Consider the following 24,678-nt stretch of genomic DNA (forward strand, 5'->3'; position numbering starts at 1 on the left):
CCTACGTTATACAACTGTACAACATGTCAGCGCTACAAATGTGAATTCCTCAATGTCTCAAGAAAACATTGAGGAATGTGTATGAAAGCTGCTCCATGGGTTTGAGTCCCACTGTCCTCACTCTGCTCCGTCTCTCCAGGGCTTTGGGTGCCAACCCACTGCACTGCGACTGCCACATGCAGTGGCTGTCAGACTGGGTGAAGAGCGGCTACAAGGAGCCCGGCATCGCCCGCTGCACCGGGCCCGGCGACATGACCGACAAACTGCTGCTCACCACCCCGTCCAAGAAGTTCACCTGCACAGGTAAACACACAGCATGGTAATACAGCAGATAGACAATACATATACAATATAGTACATATAGTAATACACACTTGTATATTGAGTGTACAATGAACTTCAGTAGGTGTGCAAAGACAAACGCATGCATACAAATGTACTTTGCGGACAAGCAGACCACGGAGAACGCATGTTGATGAGGACTCCTAGAGGAGACAAATCATAGAAAACCGTGTATCTTATCATGGAACATTGAAAAACCTTGTTTTAGCATTCGGGACGTTCATTTTGAGTTTTTCCAGGATTTTATCAGCTGATGACAGTGATGGTTTTCACTGTTAAATGTATATAATGAATTAAAATACTAAAATAAAATGCTTGTGACCCTGACTGTGGCTGTAATTCAAAATGCTGACTGTTGAGCTCTGAATCCATGACTGAAACCTATTTTTAACCTAATCTGACTGACGCACTGTAGAAGTCCCGGGGCCTTGTGGTTTCCTGGTGCCAGGTAAAGTAGACAAACATGTCCCAGTACTGCGTCCTCAGTCTCCCCGTCCCCTGCTCCTCCAGACAGCTTTCCTCGTCCATTGAGCCCGAACCGCTCCCGATTCAGCCCTTGTGTTCTGACCAGCATTGTGTGTCCCAGCTGTTAGAATTTACTGTTCTGTCATGAAATATGAGAATATGCTGCACATGTCATGGTCCTGCAGAGAAAATCTCATTTTCCCATTTACAACCCAGTAATATGTCTGCAACAGTTGTTTACTACAGCTTTAATTCAGCTTCTTGTGCCCAAGCATCTAAGTGCTTCCCTTATATTACATCACACACAGTATTTTTCTTTACAAATGAGCATATTTTATACAAACTTTTTTTAAAAATCATTATTTTAACATGTCAAAAATTCAAAGCAGACCATTTATTTTCTGCAGCACAAAAACTGATGCTGTGGGTTGACGCAGGTCCCTGATGATGTACGGCTGTCTGAGTGTATGTCAACTTATGTATTCTGACTGTTAAACAAGTTTAAATATAGCGTATCGTCTCGGTGGCGTGTGTGCGTGTGTGTATTTGCATCACACAGGTCCAGTAGATATGAATATCCAGGCTAAGTGTGAGCCCTGCCTGTCCAACCCCTGCAAGAACGATGGCACCTGCTCCAATGACCCGGTGCACTACTACCGCTGCACCTGCCCCTACGGATTCAAGGTACATTCAGCAAATACTGCAATTATGACGTGCTGTTCTTCTCTGAAAGCACTAAATGCATGTGTGTGTTTGTGTTTACATGCAGGGACAGAACTGCGAGGAGCCCATTCACGCCTGCATCAGTAACCCGTGCCACAATGGCGGCACTTGCCACCTGAAGGAAGGAGAAGGGAGCAACTTTTGGTGAGATAATTAAACACAATTACAACCTGGTTCGGTTTGTCTATTATCCCGAAGGCAAGCCTATTCACACTGTCATAGATAGAGAACCGTATTGAGTGCTGAGAGTTACTATGGTTACGTGCACGTTCCCTGTCTCTCAGAAACATATTCCATTCTTGATGCATATTTGGTTCAGTATCCCTCATATGTGGTCCCCTCTTTTTAAAACATAACCCGGGGTGAGGAGCATAGATCTTTGTTATGTTTTGAAGTGTGTGTCAGAAATTGTACCCAATAAACACAAATTAGCAAAATGAAAGGTGTTAATTCATCAGGAAAGGAAGAGGTCGAGAGGGAAAATGCCCGGCCCCCAGTCCCTGAGCTTTCTGAAGAAGAATATCCCTGCCCGATGGTTTATGTTAAAAAGGCAAAAATCGAATCAGATTCCTCCCATTACGCCCCACCTGCCGGTCCAGTTTCACTCAGAAATACGTCTCCTTACAGAAGATGGATTCTCTTGAAATGCCGCTTCAGCTCGACTTGAATGCCACGACTCGGGAGCTGTAAAGTCTGACATTTTCTTTCTGACTTTCTACACATAGGGGCTTTAAATAAATACGATTCAACCGCTTATTGAAAGGTGAAAACTGACCAAAATGTTGCGTCCATTGCATTGTAAAACTGTTAATACAGCATCCTCAAATTGTCATCATAGCTGACCAGCAGGACGGACACAGCTACAAAAAAGGAGTCTCTTCATTAGACTCGTCTTTATAATCTGTCCTCAATAAAGACATGAAACAAAACAAAAAGCAAACTTTAGAGGCAGTTCCTTGACTTGGTCTGCCTTCACTTCCCATGCTGAAATGTGACCAGCTCTGTGCCCTCTCACCTAGCTCCATATTAATGACATCAATATGGGTGTAAATCCACTGAGCCGCTGCAACAGTCTGCTACGGTCTCCTGCGTGAAGCCAGCATCTCTTTGGCAGCGGTGAGGCCCATTAGGAGAAGACGTCTAATCCAACATGTTAATTTTAATGAGGCGGCTGGCCTGTTAAGTATTAGCAGCCAACGCCTGTCTGCACACTCCATGCAGCCTTTAAGCACCCGCACAGACCGCCATCACACCTCCTGTTCCTCTCTGCCCTCGCCCTCTCTCCCTCTCGTCTCCACTTCTTTCACATCGGCCTTCCTCTCCGTGTCTTTATTTCCATCTTTGCACACTTCTTCTTCCTTCTCTGGGGGGGGGGGGGGGGGATCTATCATGAGGAGCTGTCGTTGACTATATAATGAGATATTAATCCACCCGAGAGTGTGCCGCATAAGAGCTCTTTATTAGACCCATAATGTTCCACTCTGTGTGTGTGTGTGTGTGTGTGTGTGTGTGTGTGTGTGTGTGTGTGTGTGTGTGTGTGTGTGTGTGTGTGTGTGTGTGTGTGTGTGTGTGTGTGCGTGTGTGTGTGTGTGTGTGTGCAGTAATAGACCTGAGTAGTAGTTACAGAGTTGAGGCACGCTAACGTTAACCGCATAATGACTCTCTACTGGGGATATGTAGATGGAGCTGACACTGCTGTTATGAGCTGCACGCACGGATTGTGTGTGTGTGTGTGTGTGTGTGTGTGTGTGTCTGTGTGTTGATAGCTGCTGACGGTTGTGTGTGTGTGTTCTCTCAGGTGTGTGTGTCCAGAGGGCTTCGAAGGTGACGAATGTGAGATCAACATCGATGACTGTGAAGACAACGACTGTGAGAACAACTCCACCTGCGTCGATGGGATCAACAACTACACCTGCATGTGTTCACCAGAATACACAGGTAACCCTCCCCGTCTGCACCACCACCCAGCTCATATCCACTCTCCAGTTATTGTTCTTTAAAAAAAAAAAAAAAAGTTTATCAGATGATATATTATGACCTCTATCATTTTTGGTCTTTTGACATTTTTTTTAAATAAAAAAAAATTTCAATTTTATTTATTGTTTTATTTCATTTACATTTTATTTACTTTTTTCACATTCCAATGACAATGTCTGGATATTCTTATATAAAGTGCATTATTATGTGACCATTATATAAGTTGCATTTAATGGTATTAAAATAACAATAATATCATTTATTGCAACTATTTATGGGCCAATATATCAACAATAAAAGTCAAGTTATGGCCACCAGTTTTAATGATTTGATCTCCGTTTCTGAGAAATCACGTTCTTCCATCAGTTTGGCATGGCAGATGGCTCAAATACCACAGTACCCATGAGGCCTTGCTGCTGTTGCCATGGAGAAGGAGTCGGTCCGAATAAGAAATTAAAACTGAATTAATTTGAGCTGCATATTGTGCTACCAAAGAGGAAAATCTTACATCTACTCATAAATGTGAGGAGGGGACCTGATTTCAGCCGCAAACTTAAAAGACATTTTGGCTCTGCGATTGGATGCCACTTGCCAAAACTTCGGGAGTCGTAGTTAACTTTGAAGTTTTTATGTACACACGAGCCATTTATTAAAGAATCAGATACTTTTAGCGATGAGTTTAATGGCGAAGCCGTAAAAGAATACGTGGGACTGAACTTCCACAGGGAAGATATCACATTTGTTCTAACTAACACTGGTCTGTTGCTACTTGTTTGTCTGCTTTTGCACTGTGCTAATCATCTCTAACTACTAACCTTTGTGGCTGTCTCTCTCTCTCTCTCTCTCTCTCTCCCCGTCTTTCTGTCTCGCTGCTGTGTCTTTTTTCCGTGTCTCACTCTGCTTTCTATCATCTGTTTTTTTTTTCTTTTTGGCGGTTGCAGCTGCTACCAATGAGGTGGAGAGAGGTTAGTCTGTTCTTCTCTCGCTCCCTCCTGTCCCTCTCTCCTTCCTTTCTTCCATCCTTCCATCCTTTCCTTCCTCCCCTTCGTTTCCTGTGCTTTACCCCACGCTCCCCCAGACGTTTTGCTCTTCACCACCGCAGATTTAACACACAGTCATGCTCCATGTCAGCCATGTGTATCCTCCATGTTCAAACAGACGACTTTGATTTGTATTTCTGCTTGCTGCTTTGTGTCTACATGTTATTCCTAAAGCCAAAATCAACAATGTGTCATCATATACCAGGCGCCATTAAAGGAGAAGGCCGGTTCTATGATTTTCACATAAAAAGACCAAAACCAACTTTCCATCTCTCAATACTTCCCAATTTCTATCTAATAATCTAGCTATGTGGCAGCCCCGAGCCACCACCCGCTCCTCCACAACACATCTTTAAAAATGATCACTAATCGCTTAGCATACATTTTTTAAAAGATATCCAATATAAACAGCTTGGCCCTGCAGTTTTTATCAGACTTTACTCAGACAGGAATACATTGTGCATTTGGTGGGGACTTGCAAGTATCTCTGGCAGCAGGACGCTGTCCTTCATGTCCCACAACAGGGGATGATGAAAGTTGAGATGTGGAATCTGCAAAACTAGACTCCAGTTTTGAAGCCTCAACTTTGGCATTTTGGCCATCGCCATCTTTAAGTTTTGCAACCAGTGAAAGGAAGTGACCATATTTAGACTGTGGAGGAGTGACGGGTGGATCAGATGAATGGCAGAGCCGCACCACAAGCAGAAACCTCAGTGGATCTCGCTCAATCTGGCTCCTGGTGCAAAGTTCTAAACAAAGTTAGCTTTATCATTTCAAAAATGTCAATACAATTAATTGACATAATCATGTACAATAACAAACAAAACAGCAGATACTATTATAACATCTGCTTTAAACTTCAAATGACAAACATCAACCTTCGTTTCACTCTCACTGATCCCCATGTGATCATGTAGCTACTCCCAGAGTGGACTTTGTGCTGTCAGGAGGATTGGTTTATTCCCTGATGCCTCATCAGCGATTCTTTATAGTGGAGTTTTTCAGGAACGTTGGGATATATGCGGGGGTATCATCAGGAATATGATGTTCCCAGAGATGAGATCATTTATCAGACCACTGTGTTGGTTCTGGCCACAAGAGAGTCATCCATCATTAGAGTGCACACCCATACAACACCAACACACACGCACGCACACACACACACACACACACGGGGTGTTCTGGGCCTGCCGTACAGATACACAGAGATGATCAATCACACTGAGATGAACAAACACTGTAAAAGCATTACAGTTGGCAAATATTTAGGTGTTTTGTATACAATTTTCACTTTATTTATTATTTATGATTTTTGTTAATGTTAATGTATGCAATGTATTGAAAAAGTGTTGATTTATGTGTGTGTGTGTGTGTGTGTGTGTGTGTGTGTGTGTGTGTGTGTGTGTGTGTGTGTGTGTGTGTGTGTGTGTTCCTAGGGGAGCTGTGCGAAGAGAAACTGGATTTCTGTGCTCCAGAGCTGAACCCATGTCAACATGACTCAAAGTGCATTTTGACCCCTCAGGGATACAAGTGAGTGAACTACACACACACACACATAAACACACACACACACACACACAAACACACACATATACAGCCGGCCTCTCAAAGTATCTTTGAGTGAGAATGAGCATTAGATTAGATCCTGATGGGCAGGTTGGCACCATGGCAGCCTCTGTCATCAGTGTATGAACGTGTGTGTGTGAATGTCGGCATGTTGAAAACACCGAAGAGTTGAGAGGTGCTTTATAAATGCAGGTCCATGTGCCACATATTCAAAGCTGCAGAGTGTTTTCTTGTTTCTCTCCACCCCATTTAAGTGTGAACATTTCTCACGCTAAAGTAAATGAGTCGCTGTTCCTTTCCCCACAGAGATAAGCAGTGTGTGTGTGTGTGTGTGTGTGTGTGTAGTTCACTCACTTGTGTGATTAGGGGAGGGGAGGTGTTAGGAGCGTGATTTGGGCTCCCTCATAAGGTTTCCTGTCCAGATTTGATCTGAACCTTGCTTTACTTTTACTCCCTTGTGGTGTGTACTAGGGTCAGTGCCTGTGCCCGTGTGTGTGTGTGTGTGTGTGTGTGTGTGCTGTTGCTAAGCTGTATAATGTTGTCAACACTTTGATAATGATGTCTGGAAGCCAGTTCTCTTCATCAGGCATCTTGAAACCCTAAACTTAGCTTTCATTGGCCGTCCTTTCTGTATTCTGGCTGCTGGTTTAGACCAGGGTTGGGTGTGTCTGTGTGTGTGTGTGTCATTATTATTACTCATGGTTGCCTGAACATTAAACATATATTTCTGCTCAATCTGGGGATTAAAGTCCAGCATCAAGATTAAATATGTTTCCCTACATTTCCAGGTGTGAGTGCACGCCAGGCTACGTAGGCGAGCACTGTGACCTGGACTATGACGACTGTGAGGAGAACAAGTGTCAGAACGGAGGTCAGTGCATTGACGCCGTCAACGGATACACCTGCGTCTGTCCGGAGGGATACAGGTGAGCAACACATCCACACAGCCGACTCACATGTACTGTTCTCCTGACCAACGGGGTCTGTCACAGTCTTTTGCATGGCCCACTTTGACTGCCGCACGGGTTTAAATATTTTTCAAAATCAGAACATTTTCTTGAATGTGTCTATCAGTGCTCCTCCATGTTTGTGAGCTCAGGGTTCCATTTCTCAACAACGTTGTTTGTAATTCTCTAAAATCTCAGATGTTGAATTGTGATTGAAACCCCCAACAAAGGGCTTTTCTTATAAAAGCAGCCAATTTGTCAATAATGTCATTTTGAAAAACAAGCATAAAGACAACATCAAATAAACAGTAATAATACAGATAGACAGAGAAAGTAAATAAATAAGAAGTTTATATATACTAAAATACAGAAAGCTCAAGCTGTGTGTGTGTGTGTGTGTGTGTGTTTGTGTGTTACAGCGGGTTATTCTGCGAGTTCTCTCCCCCGATGGTCCTTCCTCGCACCAGTCCATGTGATAACCACGAGTGCTTGAACGGGGCACAGTGTGTCGTCATGGGAACGGACCCCCGCTGCCAGTGTCTCCAAGGCTACGAGGGCGAGCGCTGTGAGACGCTCGTCAGTGTCAACTTTGTCAACCGCGAGTCCTACCTGCAACTTCCCTCCAGTCTGCTGTCCCCGGAGACCAACATCAGCCTCCAGGTTAGAGCTGCATAGTCCGGCCCGTAGCTTCACTGTTGGTTCACTCTCATGGCTCTCATCACGTTGTTTTACATAACATACATCCGGGTTGCAGCCGTAGCGTTAGCAGAAACCATCTCTTTAGTACTCGCCTGGTTCAGACGCACGATATCAGCTCCATTCGGCTTCGGGTCAGAACAACAGTAGATTGTTTTATACCATTTAGTGTGTCAACGTAGACGACGACCGACGCCGAGTCTGGGACACTTCACAAGTCCAGCAATTAGCCTTCCACGACATGTTCTGTCACTAAAGGAGCTCAGAGCAATCACACAACTGGAGGGAGGTGGAGGAGGAACGATGCTGATGCTGTGAGGAGGAATTATGAAGTGGAGGAAACGTTTATGTAACCATGGCAACAACAGCCCTGCCTCTTTGATGTTTCCTCGAAAAAGACTATTATGAGTGAAGAGTGAAGAAAGAAAAAGCGGGCGAGAAATAGCAGCAACCCGTACTATAGGGATGACATCACACACGTGGTGAAGGTTTCTGCTGCCCCCAAGTGGCCAAAAAAACCTTCCCCTAACTCCATCCAATGCATAAAGAGTGTGCAGGGGGGCTGAGTGTGGGGGGTGGACTTGTGAGGCCGGCCTCTGATTGGAGGGCATGCACATGATTTTTTTTAATTTTATGACCCAAACGGTCAGCTCAGTAGTGACGTGTTGAGCCATTTCAATTCCTTTTTGAACCTATTAAATGCAGATATTTATAGATTTATGTTGGCGATGGTATTTGAATGCAGGATAGTTACTTGAGGCCTTTAACACAAACAATGCACTGTGTTTTCAGATTGCTACGGATGAGGACAGCGGCGTGTTGTTGTATAAAGGGGACAACGATCACATCGCCATGGAGCTGTACAGGGGACGTCTCAGGGTCAGCTACGACACGGGATCCTACCCTCCCTCTGCTATATACAGGTACATGCACATACAAGCAGAACTGTCCAACTCATTCACGTGATGGATGACACGAACGTTCAGGCCCAACCTCTCCACTCCATCTCTCTCTCAGTGTGGAGACAGTGAACGATGGGAGCTTCCACGCCGTGGAGCTGCTCGCTTCGGACCAGACTTTGTCTCTGTCCATCGACGGCGGGACGCCGAAATCCATCAACTCCATCAGCAAACAGTCCACGCTCAACATAGATTCTCCACTTTACCTGGGAGGTAAGAGTACTGTGTGTGTGTGTGTGTGTGTGTGTGTGTGTGTGTGTGCCCTTCACATTCACATTGTGCTCCATGTGTGATAAATATGTCATAATAACGGGACATGAGGCAGATTTGTAATGCTCATCTCAAATGTGTCTTTCTTGCATTTATTGAATACCGTACTTTATTGTTTTGGGGTTTTGTTCGTCGCACAGCATCTTAATAAAAGAATACAAAAAATGTTCTATTGGAGCAAAGGCTCAGATGGACTAACATAAAATATCAAACCACAAGTAGCCTCGATGGTGCATCTTGATCCTGATCCATGCGTGCACAAAAGAATATCACTAAAAGAACCTTGATTTGTTTAGGAGTGTAGAGCTGTTTGTCTCAGGGAAAAGTACCCCGAAACGTTCACACCCTTTTGATTTCCACTGTTTCGATTTTAAAACTAAATCATCAACTTAAGTGTTCATATAGCTATTAACGGTAGTTTTACTGTTTTTTAAACTATCCTCAGATTTAAAGAAAATATTTTATTTTGACTTACTTTGTGCATATGTGACATAGACAGTTGCTCTAATCCGTCTAATCCTTTCTTCCTGCAGGTATGCCAGAACGGGCCTCGGCCTCCGGGAGTCTCTCGTCCCTGCAGCATAGCTCAGGTGGACGCAACGGCACCAGCTTCCACGGCTGCCTCCGCAACCTGTACATCAACGGGAAGCTCCAGGACCTGGGGGCCGGGCTGGGGACGGGGGCTCCGGGCTCTGGGACTGCACAGAGCACCACCAGACAGTGGCTGGGCCACGGGGTGGAGCCAGGCTGCCAGCCCTGCCAGCGAGGCGCCTGCGTCCAGGGTGACTGCCACCCGACGGGACACCGCGGCTTCACCTGCACCTGCCACCCCGGCTGGACGGGGGTCGTGTGTGACCAGCAGGTCAACAACCCCTGTGACGGCAACAAGTGAGTGTTTCTGTGCCTCTTTAAAGCCCGGTGAGCAGCAGCCTGTTGTCCAGGATCCGTCCACACCTTCATCTCCCCGTCTCCGTCCCCAGGTGTATCCACGGTACCTGCCTTCCAATCAACTCGTACTCGTACTCCTGCCGCTGCCAGCCTGGTTTTGCTGGTGTTCTCTGTGATGAGCAGGACCAGGACCCGGCGAACCTCTGCAGTCTGTCTCTCTGTAAACACGGCAAATGCAGAGTGTCGGGCCTGGGCAAGGCCTACTGCGAGTGTGACAGTGGATATACAGGAGAGGCGTGTGACAGAGGTGAGAAAACATGGTGGTGTGAACTTATCGCCTGCGTTTGCCGCGACTCACGTTCTTCTAAAAAATATTACCTGTTGCTGTTTGAGCTTTTGAATCTAACCCCTGTTTCTTGTGTCTTCTGAGCTTCTGCTTTGTTTCTACTCTCTCAGCTGTGTGTGTGTGTGTGTGTGTGTGTGTGTGTGTGTCTAACACTGTTTCATGTCTTTGCATTAACGCTCCTAACATGTTGCTTTTTCAACTCAGCATCTCCTGAGCTTCCTCTTAATCCCTCGCGGGGGGTTACTCAGGTGAGACTGCCTGATCACTTCCTACTGTCGCCCTCTGTTTCCTCTCAATGCATACAAGACATGTACGCCCACCCACTGCTTCTGCTTCTCCATTTTCACCTCAAGCAACACGCAGCTAAAGATGTTTTTATAGAGTATCCAAGAGTCTTCAGAAGCTTCTTGGATGAGAGGAGAAACGTTTTCAAAAACCCAAAGCATGATCAGTTTGCTTTTAATGTTTCATCTTTGACATCACATTTACAATTACATTACATTACATTTTTCTCATCAGTGACAATGTTGTCAGGTTCAGTTCGTATTAAAGTCTTTTAAAGGTAACCGGTCTTGATGTTTACAAGCTATTTTGAACCTGTCATATCCCGGTTATATCATTAGTAGGTACATAGAGAAGCAGGAGACTTCATGTCTTATTAAAGACTTGTATTTTCCGGACTTACTAGAACATACATCTGCTGCAGCATCTTTTCTCAGCCTCGCTGTGAAACGCTCTGTTTGAGCTCCTGCCCCGCCTTCCCAAAAAGCCCAGTCTGCTCTGGTTGGTCAGTGGTTGAGTGTGTTTATCAGAAATGTCCCGTCTCTTATCACAACCAGAGAACAGGAGTTTTACCACTGAGAATTAATGATAAAAAGACGTTCCAGCCACTTGTTCTTCATCTTTTTCCTTTAGAATAAAAGGACATTAATGTTTCTACTGCGTCGTCTCAACATGGCGACTCCATGCTGGGCTGGCCAAATAATGTTCATTTGTTACTTGGTGACATCACCACTTTATGGAAGAAAAGGCAAGATTTTAATTTAAATCAGCAGTTAAATCAGTTGAGTAGCAGAGTTTCTGTTACTCCCTTTGGATCTGGACTTAAGGCTTTGACTCCCAGGAGATCTTATAAATGAATAAATAACATACAGGGAACGGGAACCAGCATAATTGGTCCTCTTCATTGTAATGCCCTCGTCATGTTGGGTTTGTGTTCAGGCGTCTTCACTGCTGGTAACTTTGTTCCCTCTTCACACCTGCAGAGGTGGCCTGCCGAGGGGAACGGGTCCGAGATGTCTACCAGAGACAGCAAGGCTACGCGGCGTGCCAAACCCAGGAGAAGGTCTCCCGCCTAGAGTGTCGGGGCAGCTGCCCGGGGGGAGCAGAAGGACAGGGCACCTGCTGCACCCCCCTCCGCAGCAAACGCAGGAAATACACCTTCCAGTGCACCGACGGCTCCTCTTTTGTCCAGGAAGTGGAGAAAGTGGTCAAGTGTGGTTGTACAAAGTGTTCCTCATAAAAAAAAGAGAGAAAAAAGAGACGACACCCTTGGCAGATTTTCTCCCCCCTCCAGATATGTTTTATGTTCTTGCCCACCTTACTTGATTCCAGTCCCCCTTTTTGTCCTGATTCCTCCTGAGATAAACCTTCACCCTCAACAGTCCCGTCCTCCCATCGTCCCTCTTTCTTTTTTTTAAAACCCTTAAAAAGGCAAAAAAACAAACAAACAAACACCAGAGAAACAACTAAAAAAAGAGTTCTTTTCTTTGTCAGTGCTGGACTGATGATTGATGCTTCCTCGGTGGGGATGTTGAACCATATTGTAAAGTACAAAAACAGACTTATTTTTTATTATGAAGTGGAGAAAAAGACAAAAAAAAAACAAGAGTTGACTTTTTCCTTCTTTTTTTTGTTGGTCATGATGACTCCAATGGTGTGCCACACTGTCTCCTCCCCGGAGGACCGACCGGTCACTGACGGCCGACCTCTTCCTGTAGACTTCCTGCTTCCTGTCTGTTGACCTGTGTGTTTTTAGGAGTAACCGTACCAGGTAGTACCACAGACTCACCACTAGGAGGAGCTGCTTTAAGGCGTGGAAAGAGGGCGGCGATAAACCCTGACAACACAAGAAACCACCATCGTAGTCTCCCTCAGCAGACTTCCTGAACCCTCTGAGACTGTGTGCACGATCCGACACACAGTTGTGCTCAAAACTCGTGGTATTTATTACAGCTACTGAATAACACACACACACACACACACACACACACACACACACACACACACACACACACACACACACATGCTCTCACCTGTGGAAGAGTTATACAAAATACCTGCCAGGTTAAATACAGTACTCTCTGTTTATCTACCAACCAGTCATGAATGACAAGTATTTATTGTATCATAAATACCTGTACTTATTCAGTAGATCCCCTATGTATCAATCTGATTCTTTTAATATATATTAATTTATATTTGTCCTTATTTTTGTATTAAAAAGACATAATCTGTCAAGATAGCGAAACTAACAAAATGGTGTCCTTTATTTTGGTTGAAGAGAAGTTTTTTTTTTTTTGGATCACTGAAACTTTTGTGCTTGCCAGAGACCTTAGTTACATTTTAATCTGCAAATGTGACGTGAAGACATTGTATATTTTTTGTCGCGTTTCCTGAGAGTTTGTACTGTGCCATTACCAGAAGGTCTTTATATTAGAGTATAAATGTATAGATAATTTCCCTACCTATGTATTTCACACACAGATCTCGTGAGTAGCATTGACCCTAGAGGATGCTTAGAACTGTTTTTACCTTTTTAACAAATTTATGCTTAAAGAATACTGTGACTTTTTCTAAATGAAACTACTTTGTTAGCCCCCTGGTCTCCGATGTTAACATGTTGCTGCTAAGTTTTTGTACCGTAGACTTGGATCCTGATCTGTATGTTATATAGAACTTCCTGCTCCTACTGTATGGGGGGCACCTTGTGTAACAGATAAATACCCCCCACCTCTACACATGTGCATTGTGCTTTATATTCCCCTCTTCTCCAACCCCAGACTAATGTCAGTTCCCTGACTGATGTTTGTTTATTAAACACAATATTTACCTCACAATTATCGCCTTGACCTTATTTTTTTTTTTTTTTTTTACTTTTTTTTGCAGCATTAAGAGGTCTAAGTCAGAAATGTTTCCCTCAATTTATGAACATATTGGCCTCTTTTAACCCCATTAGTCTCTAGTTAACGTTTTTCTGTGACATTTTTAATCCCAATCTCATGTTCCTCCACAGTCCCTTAGATTTCAGAGGAATCCTGGAGCATATCAGTGTAAAACCAGTTAATTCCCACTTTATTTAACGCTAAGCCTGGTGATATTTTATATGAAAAACCCCATGAACAGAATTGTATATTATTCCTCTGTGTGCCAGACATTCGTTGTTATTCAGACACACCACTAAGACCCACTGTTCCACTGGGTGACTCGTGCCTTCATTATGAGGAACATGGAGACTGTAGTTTATTGGAGTTAATCCCACATACACCATCCTGCTGCTGTAAATTTATATAAATACTCTCATTTTTTTATCCTGTTTTTGTAAGATATTCTAAAAAAAAATTATTTTGTCCCTATTCATTAATGAAACTCTTTATTTCAGACAGGCAGCAACCTCTGATTCTGAAGAGTGAAGCCAACTCTGAAGTGCCTTAAACTTGCATTATCCCTGCTGGCCAGCAGGGGGGGGGCACCTCTGGATGAAAGAAGATATCTGATAGCATGGAGGTTTTTTTTTATTTAATTTTTTTTTTTTTTTTCTCACTTGATTTTTTGGGCCTTAGTTTCGTGGTGCAGCGCAGGGCGGCGCAGGGTTGCGGAGCCGGCGTAATGCAAGTTTCGACCCGCGCAGCCTTGCGCACGGTCAGTTTGGCAGTTTGGTGGATCGCCTGCGCCAAGATGGGTGTGGCGGCGCAGCAGGGGGAGGCGTCACAGATTCAGCTTGGCGTAACGGAAGTTTCGTGGCAAAAAGCCTCGCCGAGACTGCGCTGAAAGCCCGCCTGGTCTACTCTCGGCGCAAGGCGCAAGTCGCAAATAAAGTCCATTTGGAAGTTTGGTTGACGGCGCGCAGTGCGCACACGTCACCGAGACCTCACAGGCAGGTTTCCACAGTTCCAGGCACATTTAAATGCAATAAATAATCACAACAAACACTATTTAATGCAACTAATTGAATCAACACGTGAATTTATATCTATATAGATTGTCCCGTCACATCTGACGTCAGATCAAAGGCGGATGGCACGCGTAACGGAAACTCAGCCTCTCGGACCAAAACATCTCCCTCTCTTTCTCCTGTTTTTTATAATATCGGCATTGTTATTATTATGATAAGCACGCACAGCGCGTGATGCGCGTGGCGGGAGCAGCGGCGCTGCTTCTGTCATCGGGTTGTCAAGTGACGGAACTTGCACTGAACCTCCCCTAACGCATTAAAGGTGAGGAGAGGAGCTCATTTGATTGGTGAAGATCTGAATCAGCTGTATTAATCCCAGTGCACGCCTCGTCTCCTCCTCGTCTCCCACTCACGCCTTCTTCTCCTCCCTCTTTCCCACTTACGCGGGTGGGCGAGACGGGAGGTGTGCCTGCGCGAGCCTGCGCGGTGCACGAAACTTGCAAAGTCCAGGCGGACACACCCCATCAGCGTGGCGCAGGTGCGCTGCGCGCTGACTACGCCTAGTCTACGAAACTAGGGCCCATTATCTCAGTTAACATTGTAAACATGAGTTTATGGACTCAATCTCTAGTTTCAAGTCTTCGTCAATCTAGCATGATGTTCATCTAGTCAATGATGGTCCATTTAGAGTCAAATAGACCAGAAAGCAGGGGAGGATTTAGGGCGGGGCTGCCTTGTGTTTGACAGGTCGCAGCATCTCTTTCATCTCTACCACACTACCAATGCAGTTAGCTACTAAGAATACTTAAGTATACTTAAGTATTGTTAGTATTTAGCTGTAAACAGAAAAATGGCCGTGTTTGACGGTAAGCGGGCGGCATTTCGGTATCAGTCCCAAGTACTAAGTGAAAAAAGGAGGAGCAAGACCAGAGTGAACAGTGGTTCAGCGTTTGATCATAGGAGTCAGCTGAAGGAGTTTCAAATACTGAAAAGCCACGCCAAGGTGGATACTACTCATCTTGACTGGTAAGATATTGTTAAAGCTAGCTTTTAGCTAACATGAACACAGGTAACCCATTGAGGGTGCATGCGCTTCAAGCTACAGCTGTATTGAACGTTGTCAATAGCACCTTTAATTTATGAAGCTAACTTTGTTAACAGTTTCACACCAGAATCCAGACGGATCCAGAAGGTTGCTGCTCTGGTGTTTGTCAGATACTTCAGTTACTTTTATTGTATGTAACATATTATGGTATGTTGGCACAGTTCAGGCTGTCACTCTGATTAAGAAACTTTGTACAAAAACAATAAAAGGTGGTGCAGTTAAACAAAATGTGTAAAAGGAGGAGTAAAATGCTTTCCTTTCATCTTAATATGTACCAAAGAATGCAAAAATTAATTGTTTCCTTCTCTTTTTTTATTGAAAATAAAATTTTAACTAAATTCAATTTTATGGAGCTGACGATTTCAAAATGTATTGGGATGTTCAGTCAACAATTAAAAAACTGCACTATGCGAATGAGCAGGACAACACCACCATCTAGTGGATACACTGCCACAATGCATGCTTACTCTATCCATCCATCCATCCATCCAACCATTGTCTACCGCTTATCCTGTATTCAGGGTCGCGGGGGGGCTGGAGCCGATTCCAGCTGTCATTGGGCGAAGGCAGGATACACCCTGGACCGCTAACCAGTCTATCACAGGGCCAACATGTAGAGACAAACAACCATTCATACTCACATTTACACCTACAGGCAATTTAGAGTCATCAATTAACCTATCCCCATCCTGCATGTCTTTGGACTGTGGGAGGAAGCCGGAGAACCCGGAGAGAACCCACGCTCACACGGGGAGAACATGCAGCTTACTCTATCCACATGTATAAATTACACACTTTAATTCAACATGTAGTTGTAACGTCAGATACAAAATATATGCCAACACGTGTCCTATAAATTCTATACTAGCATGCCATATTTTACTTGGTGCATCCTAAAGTCCACAAACATATGTCTGTAAAATAAAAATGAATGCACAAATCAAAGATGGCTACTAAGATTTCTATAAAAACAAAGATTCCTTGTGCTTTCATGCTCAGGACTTAGCTTAGATTAACTGGACCAACCAGACGGTGATATTTATTCTAATTACATAAAATGTATGTAAAGAGTAAGTAAAATAAAAGGTTTGTTTACATTAATAAAAGGTTAAGTATATGGTCAGGCTTGTTATATGGAAGAATACATATGGTCTGGAAACCCAGTCTTAGCTTGCTCAACTGCATTCATAGTAAGCAAACATTAATTCTTACTAAACCAGTTAATTAGCTGTAAAGCTAAATTCTAAAAGAGTTAGCATTGACTTGTTAACATTAACATTATTCCTTAATTTTCATCTCATGAATAACACTCTACGTGACATAACATGTAATTAACATGACATCACTCATAGACTACCTAAAAGAAACAAAACAAAAGAATCAAACATGTACATCAGCCATGTATCTTCGTCTTCCTTGGTGGGGAACATCTTTTGAGTCCTTTCAATCGAGCGGTCCCTTTGCCGCTCCCATTGCCTAGCAACCAGCTGACAATAAATAGCATACAATAGGTAACTAAGGTTTTATGATATCATATTTTATCATTTTTTTATAATATGATGGAGGATAGCCTGATATATGATATATTTCAGGCTGAGCGAGTGTATTCTGCATCTCTCACTGCTGATCCACTCTTATAGACGCCATGTTGATTAAAATCCAGTCATCACCGGCGTATAATGAATCTTGGGGTTAGTTGGACCCTGAATGTTGCACACTTCAATAAAGACGCAGTGTGGCTTCATTCAATTTAATTTTAATTTTAATTGCTTTATTGGACAGTCTGAGAAAACACATTGCAATACAGTGATGCTTCTGTCCAGCCGGATGCAGAATATATACTGTGTATTAACATTCAACCATTTTACTCTAACATATACAGACAAATATCACTGGCTCTTCTACATTGACACCATATCTATGGTTTGGTGTAAACATATGAACACCTAACACACCGTAAGTACTCTAGCGACTAACGTGGCTCATCGTGTGCAGATAGCTTTGCTTTAGCTTTAGCTTCGGCTTCAGAGTGAAGGGGATAACCGACAGAAAACATCATATAACAGTGCAGGAATGTTCGGCCAACTTCCTCGCCACCTCTATAACTTTGTGGTGTTACTCTTTTATATACGTCAGTTTTCTTTCTGCTTTTCTGAGAAAACACATTGCAAAACAGTTATGCTTCTGTCCAGCCGGATGCAGAATACATCAGCTGTGTTTACCCTTGACAGGGTTGCTCATTTGGGGTGATACTCCCTCTTGTGGCGTAAAGACGCCACTACACCCCTGTATTGCCTGATGGAAGAACTAGAGCACAGTGATTCTTTTAGATAAAATAACAGAAAATATAAACATTAAATAACAAAAAATATATATATATGGGTGTCCCTTTTATAAACATCTGAACTTATTGTCCTCACATGAAGGATCCATCAGTTGAAAAGGATCCATCCGGGAAAAGAAGGTTGTGTGTGTCAGTCTTTGAAATGGGACTGCCTTGCCACTGTGATGTCGGCCTTCAAATACAGATTCTTTTAGAAGATGCATTCTCTAAACTTTTGAATGCACATGTCCAACTGTTCAATGTTTCAGTACTTTTTGCATAACTTGCTGTTCACTAACACGGAGCTGCAAAATTCACAACAGCTGTTTGATCCATGAATCGACCAATCAACGTCCTGGTTCAATTAGGATTGGCTCTTCATCATCATGAGACCAAGACGACACCTAACAAGTGATCAACAGCACCTCACCATTGCTTCAAACAGGATGTTTTCAGAGGGAAGTGGCCACTGAGCTTAGAGGGTCACAGAGTGTCATCAGCAGGTTGCAACAGAGACACTGAGACGTGGACGTCCTTTGGTCACATGACAAGTTATTGAGACATTGCCATTTTTTGTTGTGGTATACCCACCACTGTGGGCTTTTGTTTCAGTACATTATTTGAGATGAGTAAATCACAATTGCATGCTTCTACTTAAATTCTCTACTTTGATGATATAATATCACTGTAGCGTTTTCCATAAATTTGATGTTTTGTGAGTAGTGTATATACATTTGACCACATCTGTTTGCATTTTAATGCCTTGTAGGTAGCATACAGGGGGTTGTCTCTGCTTTTTTGTGGGCTATAAAACTAAACCAATGAGCTTTAAGATGCTATAAACCTCATTAGAGCTGAAAGGAGCTGCAGAGTGGAATTGTTATTACATTCCACATGCAGCTATTTGACCGCAGGGTTCTCATAAATATACTGATTAGTGTTGCTTGATGAGGCTCACTTTCTTCAGGTACAGAGTTTAACCTCATCTAAACACTAACACAAGCAATAAATCTACCATTTTATTAGTGACTTTAAAACATAGTTTAAAAGCAGTCAGCTGTATGGGTGCAGTCGAATAGTCTATTTTGCTTAGGAATATGAACACATTCATTTTATTTAGAACAAAGCCAAACTAGCATTTGATAAACATTTCTGTTTGGAGTGCATTGCAGAACAAGTTGCAATTAATCATTTCCTATATATCAAGTGCCTTTTTGTGCGATTTAGTATTCCTCTCCCTGAATGGAGTCACATATTCATAACATATGAACACATTCATTTTATTTAGAACAAAGCCAAACTAGCTGTTTTGTTACAGTTAAGAAGTGTGTGTTTTGTCGAGGTAATTTTCTATGTATTTCTATTGACATAAGACATGTGTTTCAGACCTGATCGATGCTAAATTAATCCAGCTCCATCTGCATACATCCTTTGCCTTTTGGTTGCATCTTTGGTATGTATGATTTATTTAATGCACTGTTGTTTATTTGGGCACGATTCTTTTTCGTTTATGGAGTTTGATACTGGATATTTTGTAGTTAATTTGTTATATATGATAAATAAATAAGTACTTAAATAATCCATTATATATTTGAATATAATTGATGCAACTGCTTTGAATGTTATACATACGTTAAAAATAAGAACACTGTGAAATCGTATGACTTTAATGCATATTTCAATGGCTCACTGTGTATTTTGTTGATACTAATACACAGTCATATTTCTTGTATGTTTAGTTTCACCTTTCTGTACGTCAATAAACCTGTGGACCAAGGAACGATGTCTTCAGAGTTTTGATGTGGAGAAAGAGTTTACCTTCGCCCAATGACAGCTGGGATTGGCTCCAGCCCCCCCGTGACCCTAAATACAGGATAAGCGGTAGAAAATGGATGGATGGATGGATGGATGGAAAGAGTTTACCTGACTGCCAAGTTGTATCCTCCGCACATATAACGAGGGCAGTGTGTGACGGCCCTGCTAGCTGTGTGTGTGTGTGTCTCTCTCTCTCTCCTCTAATCATCTGGTTGTGTCCAAGGTTCAGCTGATGCAGCCTGATCTGGGGCACCTGGGCCCGGTGCTTACAACAGGAAATAAAAGGCCCAGCTTCCTGGAGCTCGCTCTCTTGATTTTTCTTCTCTGCTGACACCAGAAGCCCTGTTACGCTTTTGTTTGCTGTTTATTTTGCACCACAACACTCTTTACACATTTTACACCCATCCACGTGCACACCACTGATGTTACTGATTTCCACACCCCATATTTGTATTTAGTCTGCACTTTATAATGGTTTTTGTAATAAATCACTTAAATTATTGGCATTTCGTGTTGCTTCCCGGTGTTTTGTCATGACCTAGAGCCAGGTTTATGACAAAGTGGGGGCTCGTGTGGCTTTTGATCCCGTTTTTGCCATGTAAACTAATTGAAACATTTGTGGGTTGGTTCAGATAGCAGTTTTCTGGACTATGGTATAGTCGCGCATGTTGCTTTGTTTTTGGCAACACTTCTGCGCTTTGACACTCTGCTAAAAGTGAGTATTTGAACGTAGCCTGTGTTTGGAGTTTATTATTTTGGCTAGAATTGTTTAGTGTCGGGTTTGATTTTGTAAATTGGCACGGTAACCGGCTGGTGCGTGCGGGCGTAAAGCTGCTGTTACGCGCTGGTGGTGCATGCGGTTTCTTTGTTCAATTTGTTTCGGCGGTAAACATTGTTTTGCTCGTCGTGGTGACTGAGGGGAAGAATACGGTGCTTTGGGCTGACTTAACAGGGTAAGTTGGTAGATTCAGTTCTGGATGACTGGAATTTGTGAAACTAAGTTTTGTGATTGGGGCTGTATGGTGAGTTTAATCTTAAACGCCATACGTTGTTTTGTGCTGTAAACAGGTGAGCAAGTAGAGAGATGTTTTTGTTGTGCGTAACTATGGTAAATGGTGCGGATTTTCCCTGGTAGGCTGTAGCGGCGTTTCCCTTGGATTCGTCGGGGGGATATGTGTAGTGCTGTGGCCAAAGCGGTTGAAGCATTTGCTTGGGAGCACATCTGTGGACTCCAGTTGGGTTGCTAGCTTGCTAGTCGCTTGGCTGATCCAGCGGGCTTGAGTGCATAAGTACCCTCTGCAAGTAGCTGCATGAAGACTAGGTGGGAGCTTAGTTAGTGGGTTTCTTTGTGTGCAGATAGCGGGAAAATCTAAGCCGACTGAGGGTCCGCCCTCACGTTACGCACGGTCAAGTGTCACTGCTTGCCTCGCCCTCTTTCAGCGTGAGCAGTTGTGGGATTTGGTAAGTCAAAATGTCAGAAATTGAGGCTTTTATTGCTGCTCCATCTGAGGACGCATTAGAGAAATGTACTAAGGAACAATTACTTAAGATTGCTGAGCACTATTCTGTAGCTGTGGCGGATAAACGTCTAAAAGAAACTGTTAAATTTACGTTGAAATCAGCCTTGGTGGAAATGGGGATTATGACAGATCAGAAAGTTAACACAGCTTTATCTATACAGACACAAGGGTTGACCTTTGAACAGAAGGAGCTTCTCATGATACAGATGGATCATGAGAAGTGGAAACAAGAGCTGGAAGTTAAAAAACAACTTGAGTTAGAGGTGATTCGCCAGCAGACCGAGAAGGCGAAGCTAGCGTCACGTCTGTCTGAAAGTAGAGAGGAAAGTGGTTATTATTCTGATCCGAGTGTGCGTCGTTTTGATATGAGTAATCTGCGGTTGCTGCCACCGTTTAATGAAAAAGATCCAGAAACCTTCTTTACTTTGTTCGAGCGCGCTGCAAAGACTAGGAATTGGCCTGATGTAGATTGTGCTTTGATGTTGCAGTGTGTCCTGACGGGGAAAGCTTACCATAAATCTGGCTAAGTGCGAGTTTGCGAGAGCAACAGTGACATACCTAGGCCGTGTGGTGGGTCAAGGTCATGTCGCCCCAGTCCAGGCTAAAGTTGTAGCGGTGGCCAAGTATCCTCAGCCTACCACAAAGAAAGAAGTACAGCGTTTCTTGGGCTTAGTAGGATACTATAGGAGTTTCTGTAAAAACTTTTCTTCTGTTGTGTGCCCTTTAACTGAGCTGTTGAAGGCAAAGGCGAAGTTTGTTTGGTCGTCTGAATGTCAGTTAGCCTTTGACAACATTAAAAACTTGTTGTGTTCTTCTCCTGTGTTACTAGCTCCACGCTTTGACCGACCATTTATGCTGCAGGTAGATGCCAGTCAGGTGGGTGCGGGTGCCGTCTTGCTTCAGGGTGATGAAAAAAAAGGTGGTGAGACCAGTCAGCTTCTTTTCGAAGAAGTTTAACGCATATCAATTAAACTATTCGGTCATAGAGAAAGAGGCATTAGCACTGATTTGGGCCCTGCAACATTTCCGGGTATATGTAGCAGGAGGAGAACCGCTAACTGTTTATACTGATCATAATCCACTGACGTTCTTACAGTCAATTAGAGGTCCAAATCAGAGACTGGTAAGATGGTCGTTGTTTTTGCAGGCCTATGACCTTGACATCAGGCACATTAAAGGAAAGGACAATGTCATCGCTGACGCTTTGTCACGTGCTCCTCTGCACTAATGGTTGTACTTGCATGCTTTGAGCATACAGTATAAGCTTATGCTCACTCTTAACTTGCTCCTACTATTCCTGTTTTCTGAAATTGCTTCTCAGGTACCGGGGTTGCTGAGGATGGGGGTGGAAGTTGTAGCAGGTCCTGTGAGAAGTGCAAAAGGAAAGTGGCTTGTGCATATATATATTTTTTACTATTACTAATATTACTATTGTTATTTCGGTAGTATATTGGGATCGTTTTGTTTATGCATTTATTGTTGGGATTGTTGACAGTATGCCGTGATCCCTATTGGGACCCCGATTTTATGGGGGGGGGGGGTGATGGCCCTGCTAGCTGTGTGTGTGTGTGTGTATGTGTGTGTCTCTCTCTCTCCTCTAATCATCTGGTTGTGTCCAAGGTTCAGCTGATGCAGCCTGATCTGGGGCACCTGGGCCCGGTGCTTACAACAGGAAATAAAAGGCCCAGCTTCCTGGAGCTCGCTCTCTTGATTTTTCTTCTCTGCTGACACCAGAAGCCCTGTTACGCTTTTGTTTGCTGTTTATTTTGCACCACAACACTCTTTACACATTTTACACACATCCACGTGCACACCACTGATGTTACTGATTTCCACACCCCATATTTGTATTTAGTCTGCACTTTATAATGGTTTTTGTAATAAATCACTTAAATTATTGGCATTTCGTGTTCCTTCCCGGTGTTTTGTCATGACCTAGAGCCAGGTTTATGACAAGTGTTAAAATAGTTTTTCCGTAAACGAATAAATTCACCCAAGGAGGAGATCGGAGACATAAGTAAAGTCAACGTCTGACTTTAATCTTGTACAAGAGGAGCAGTTACAATGCAACAACGTGTGAGGATGCTACAGAGGAAGTGCTCCAATCAATGTTATGACTTGAGTCTTTTAAAGGCACAGGAGATAATGCGTCATTGACAACATGTAGAACACGACATCATGTGCACAGGGCCCCTGATAATGATTAGTGCTCTACAGGATAGCTTTAAGGCCTCTTAGATCATTAGTGGAAATTCTAAAGTCATCAACAGTTCATTGCATATGTACTAAAGTCATGGATAACACTAAAATCAAGTGGTTATACAAAATTCTTATAACAGGCAGCACACTAGCATTTGACAAACATTTCTGTTTGGAGTGCATTGCAGAACAAGTTGCAATTAATAATTTCCTGTTTAACGAGCATTTTAGTATTCCTCGCCCTCTTCCTCTCCCTCACCCTCAATGGAGTCGACTCCGACTTCCTCATAATCTTTCTCCAGAGCTGCCATGTCCTCTCTGGCCTCAGAGAACTCTCCCTCCTCCATACCCTCATCCACATACCAGTGAACAAAGGCACGCTTAGCGTACATCAGATCAAACTTTTGGTCAAGCCGAGCCCAGGCCTCTGCGATAGCAGTGGTGTTGCTCAGCATGCACACAGCCCTCTGGACCTTGGCCAGGTCTCCACCAGGAACTACAGTGGGTGGCTGGTAGTTGATGCCGACCCTGAAACCAGTGGGGCACCAGTCCACAAACTGGATGGAGCGCTTGGTTTTAATGGAGGCAATGGCAGCATTCACATCTTTGGGTACCACATCGCCACGGAAGAGTAGGCAACAACAGGGTTTCCCCCAGTGCTTGATAGGCCTGGCGGGCTGCCAGGCTTTTCTTGCCCCCCCGCCAGGCTAAGCGTTGCTTGTTTATTTATTTTAAATATTTTTTTTATGCACCAGAAACAGTGATACCAAAGACGGTATACAGAGCGTTTAACCGCATCTGGTGATATGGTTGAAAGCGCAATGGCGACATCTTATGGTCGATTCATGAACATATAGGGAGTGAGAGGTCTGGTGTATTTTCTGTCACCTGAACCCCCAAAACCACTGCCTGTCTCTACCGGTCTACACGCGAACAACTCTTACGCGACATGCCCACTCGTTCACATCCAGGCCAAGGGGAGTGCATCCCCAGCGAGCCGACCGAGCCGCGGCTCGATGATGTGGCAGAGCCAGCGCGAGTCAGCACGGATGTTAGCACGCCGTCAGAGCAGCCTTCGAGCCGCGATGGTAAACATCGAACTAGCGGATTTAATCCAGAATGGTTAGCTGACCCTAAATTTAGCGGATGGCTCTATAAGACCGAGTATGTACTATATTATGTTGGGGATGTAGCAGGAGCAGATTTGGTTATCAACAGCTAATTATTAATGTCAATATGATTATCGATATTAATAATTATATTGAATATATTATTATGATATAATCATGAATATATGGGGCACCACCCTGGGATCAGGGAAAA

The 24,678-nt window shown here is 43.6% G+C and overlaps 2 protein-coding genes across 3 annotated transcripts in view; one reads left to right on the forward strand and one right to left on the reverse strand.

Annotated features, from left to right (window-relative positions):
- Window positions 1-13,338, forward strand: part of slit2 (slit homolog 2) — an 87,517-nt gene extending 74,179 nt beyond the window's left edge. Inside the window, exons 25-37 of one of the 2 annotated variants that reach the window (XM_084006056.1) lie at window positions 140-303; window positions 1,367-1,491; window positions 1,577-1,674; window positions 3,329-3,468; window positions 5,984-6,077; window positions 6,902-7,039; window positions 7,480-7,720; window positions 8,549-8,679; window positions 8,774-8,928; window positions 9,519-9,873; window positions 9,966-10,180; window positions 10,424-10,467; window positions 11,485-13,338. In XM_084006056.1, the coding sequence (XP_083862182.1) occupies window positions 140-303; window positions 1,367-1,491; window positions 1,577-1,674; window positions 3,329-3,468; window positions 5,984-6,077; window positions 6,902-7,039; window positions 7,480-7,720; window positions 8,549-8,679; window positions 8,774-8,928; window positions 9,519-9,873; window positions 9,966-10,180; window positions 10,424-10,467; window positions 11,485-11,577 (1,993 nt within the window). In that variant the 3' untranslated portion in view covers window positions 11,578-13,338. The remainder of the gene's footprint in view (window positions 1-139; window positions 304-1,366; window positions 1,492-1,576; window positions 1,675-3,328; window positions 3,469-5,983; window positions 6,078-6,901; window positions 7,040-7,479; window positions 7,721-8,548; window positions 8,680-8,773; window positions 8,929-9,518; window positions 9,874-9,965; window positions 10,181-10,423; window positions 10,468-11,484) is intronic. The other variant, XM_084006055.1, reaches the window with a different exon arrangement.
- Window positions 13,339-23,582: 10,244 nt separating this feature from the next.
- LOC311010873 (tubulin alpha chain) lies at window positions 23,583-24,306 on the reverse strand (the record flags this gene model as incomplete). The annotated part of the gene is made up of 2 exons (XM_084005516.1): window positions 23,583-23,959; window positions 24,300-24,306. The coding sequence occupies 2 exons, from the start codon at window positions 24,304-24,306 to the stop codon at window positions 23,583-23,585; spliced, it is 384 nt and encodes a 127-aa protein (XP_083861642.1).
- Window positions 24,307-24,678: the final 372 nt, after the last annotated feature.

Source organism: Eutrigla gurnardus (assembly GCF_963514095.1).
Source record: "Eutrigla gurnardus genome assembly, chromosome: 3".
NCBI classification, from domain to species: Eukaryota; Metazoa; Chordata; class Actinopteri; order Perciformes; family Triglidae; genus Eutrigla; species Eutrigla gurnardus.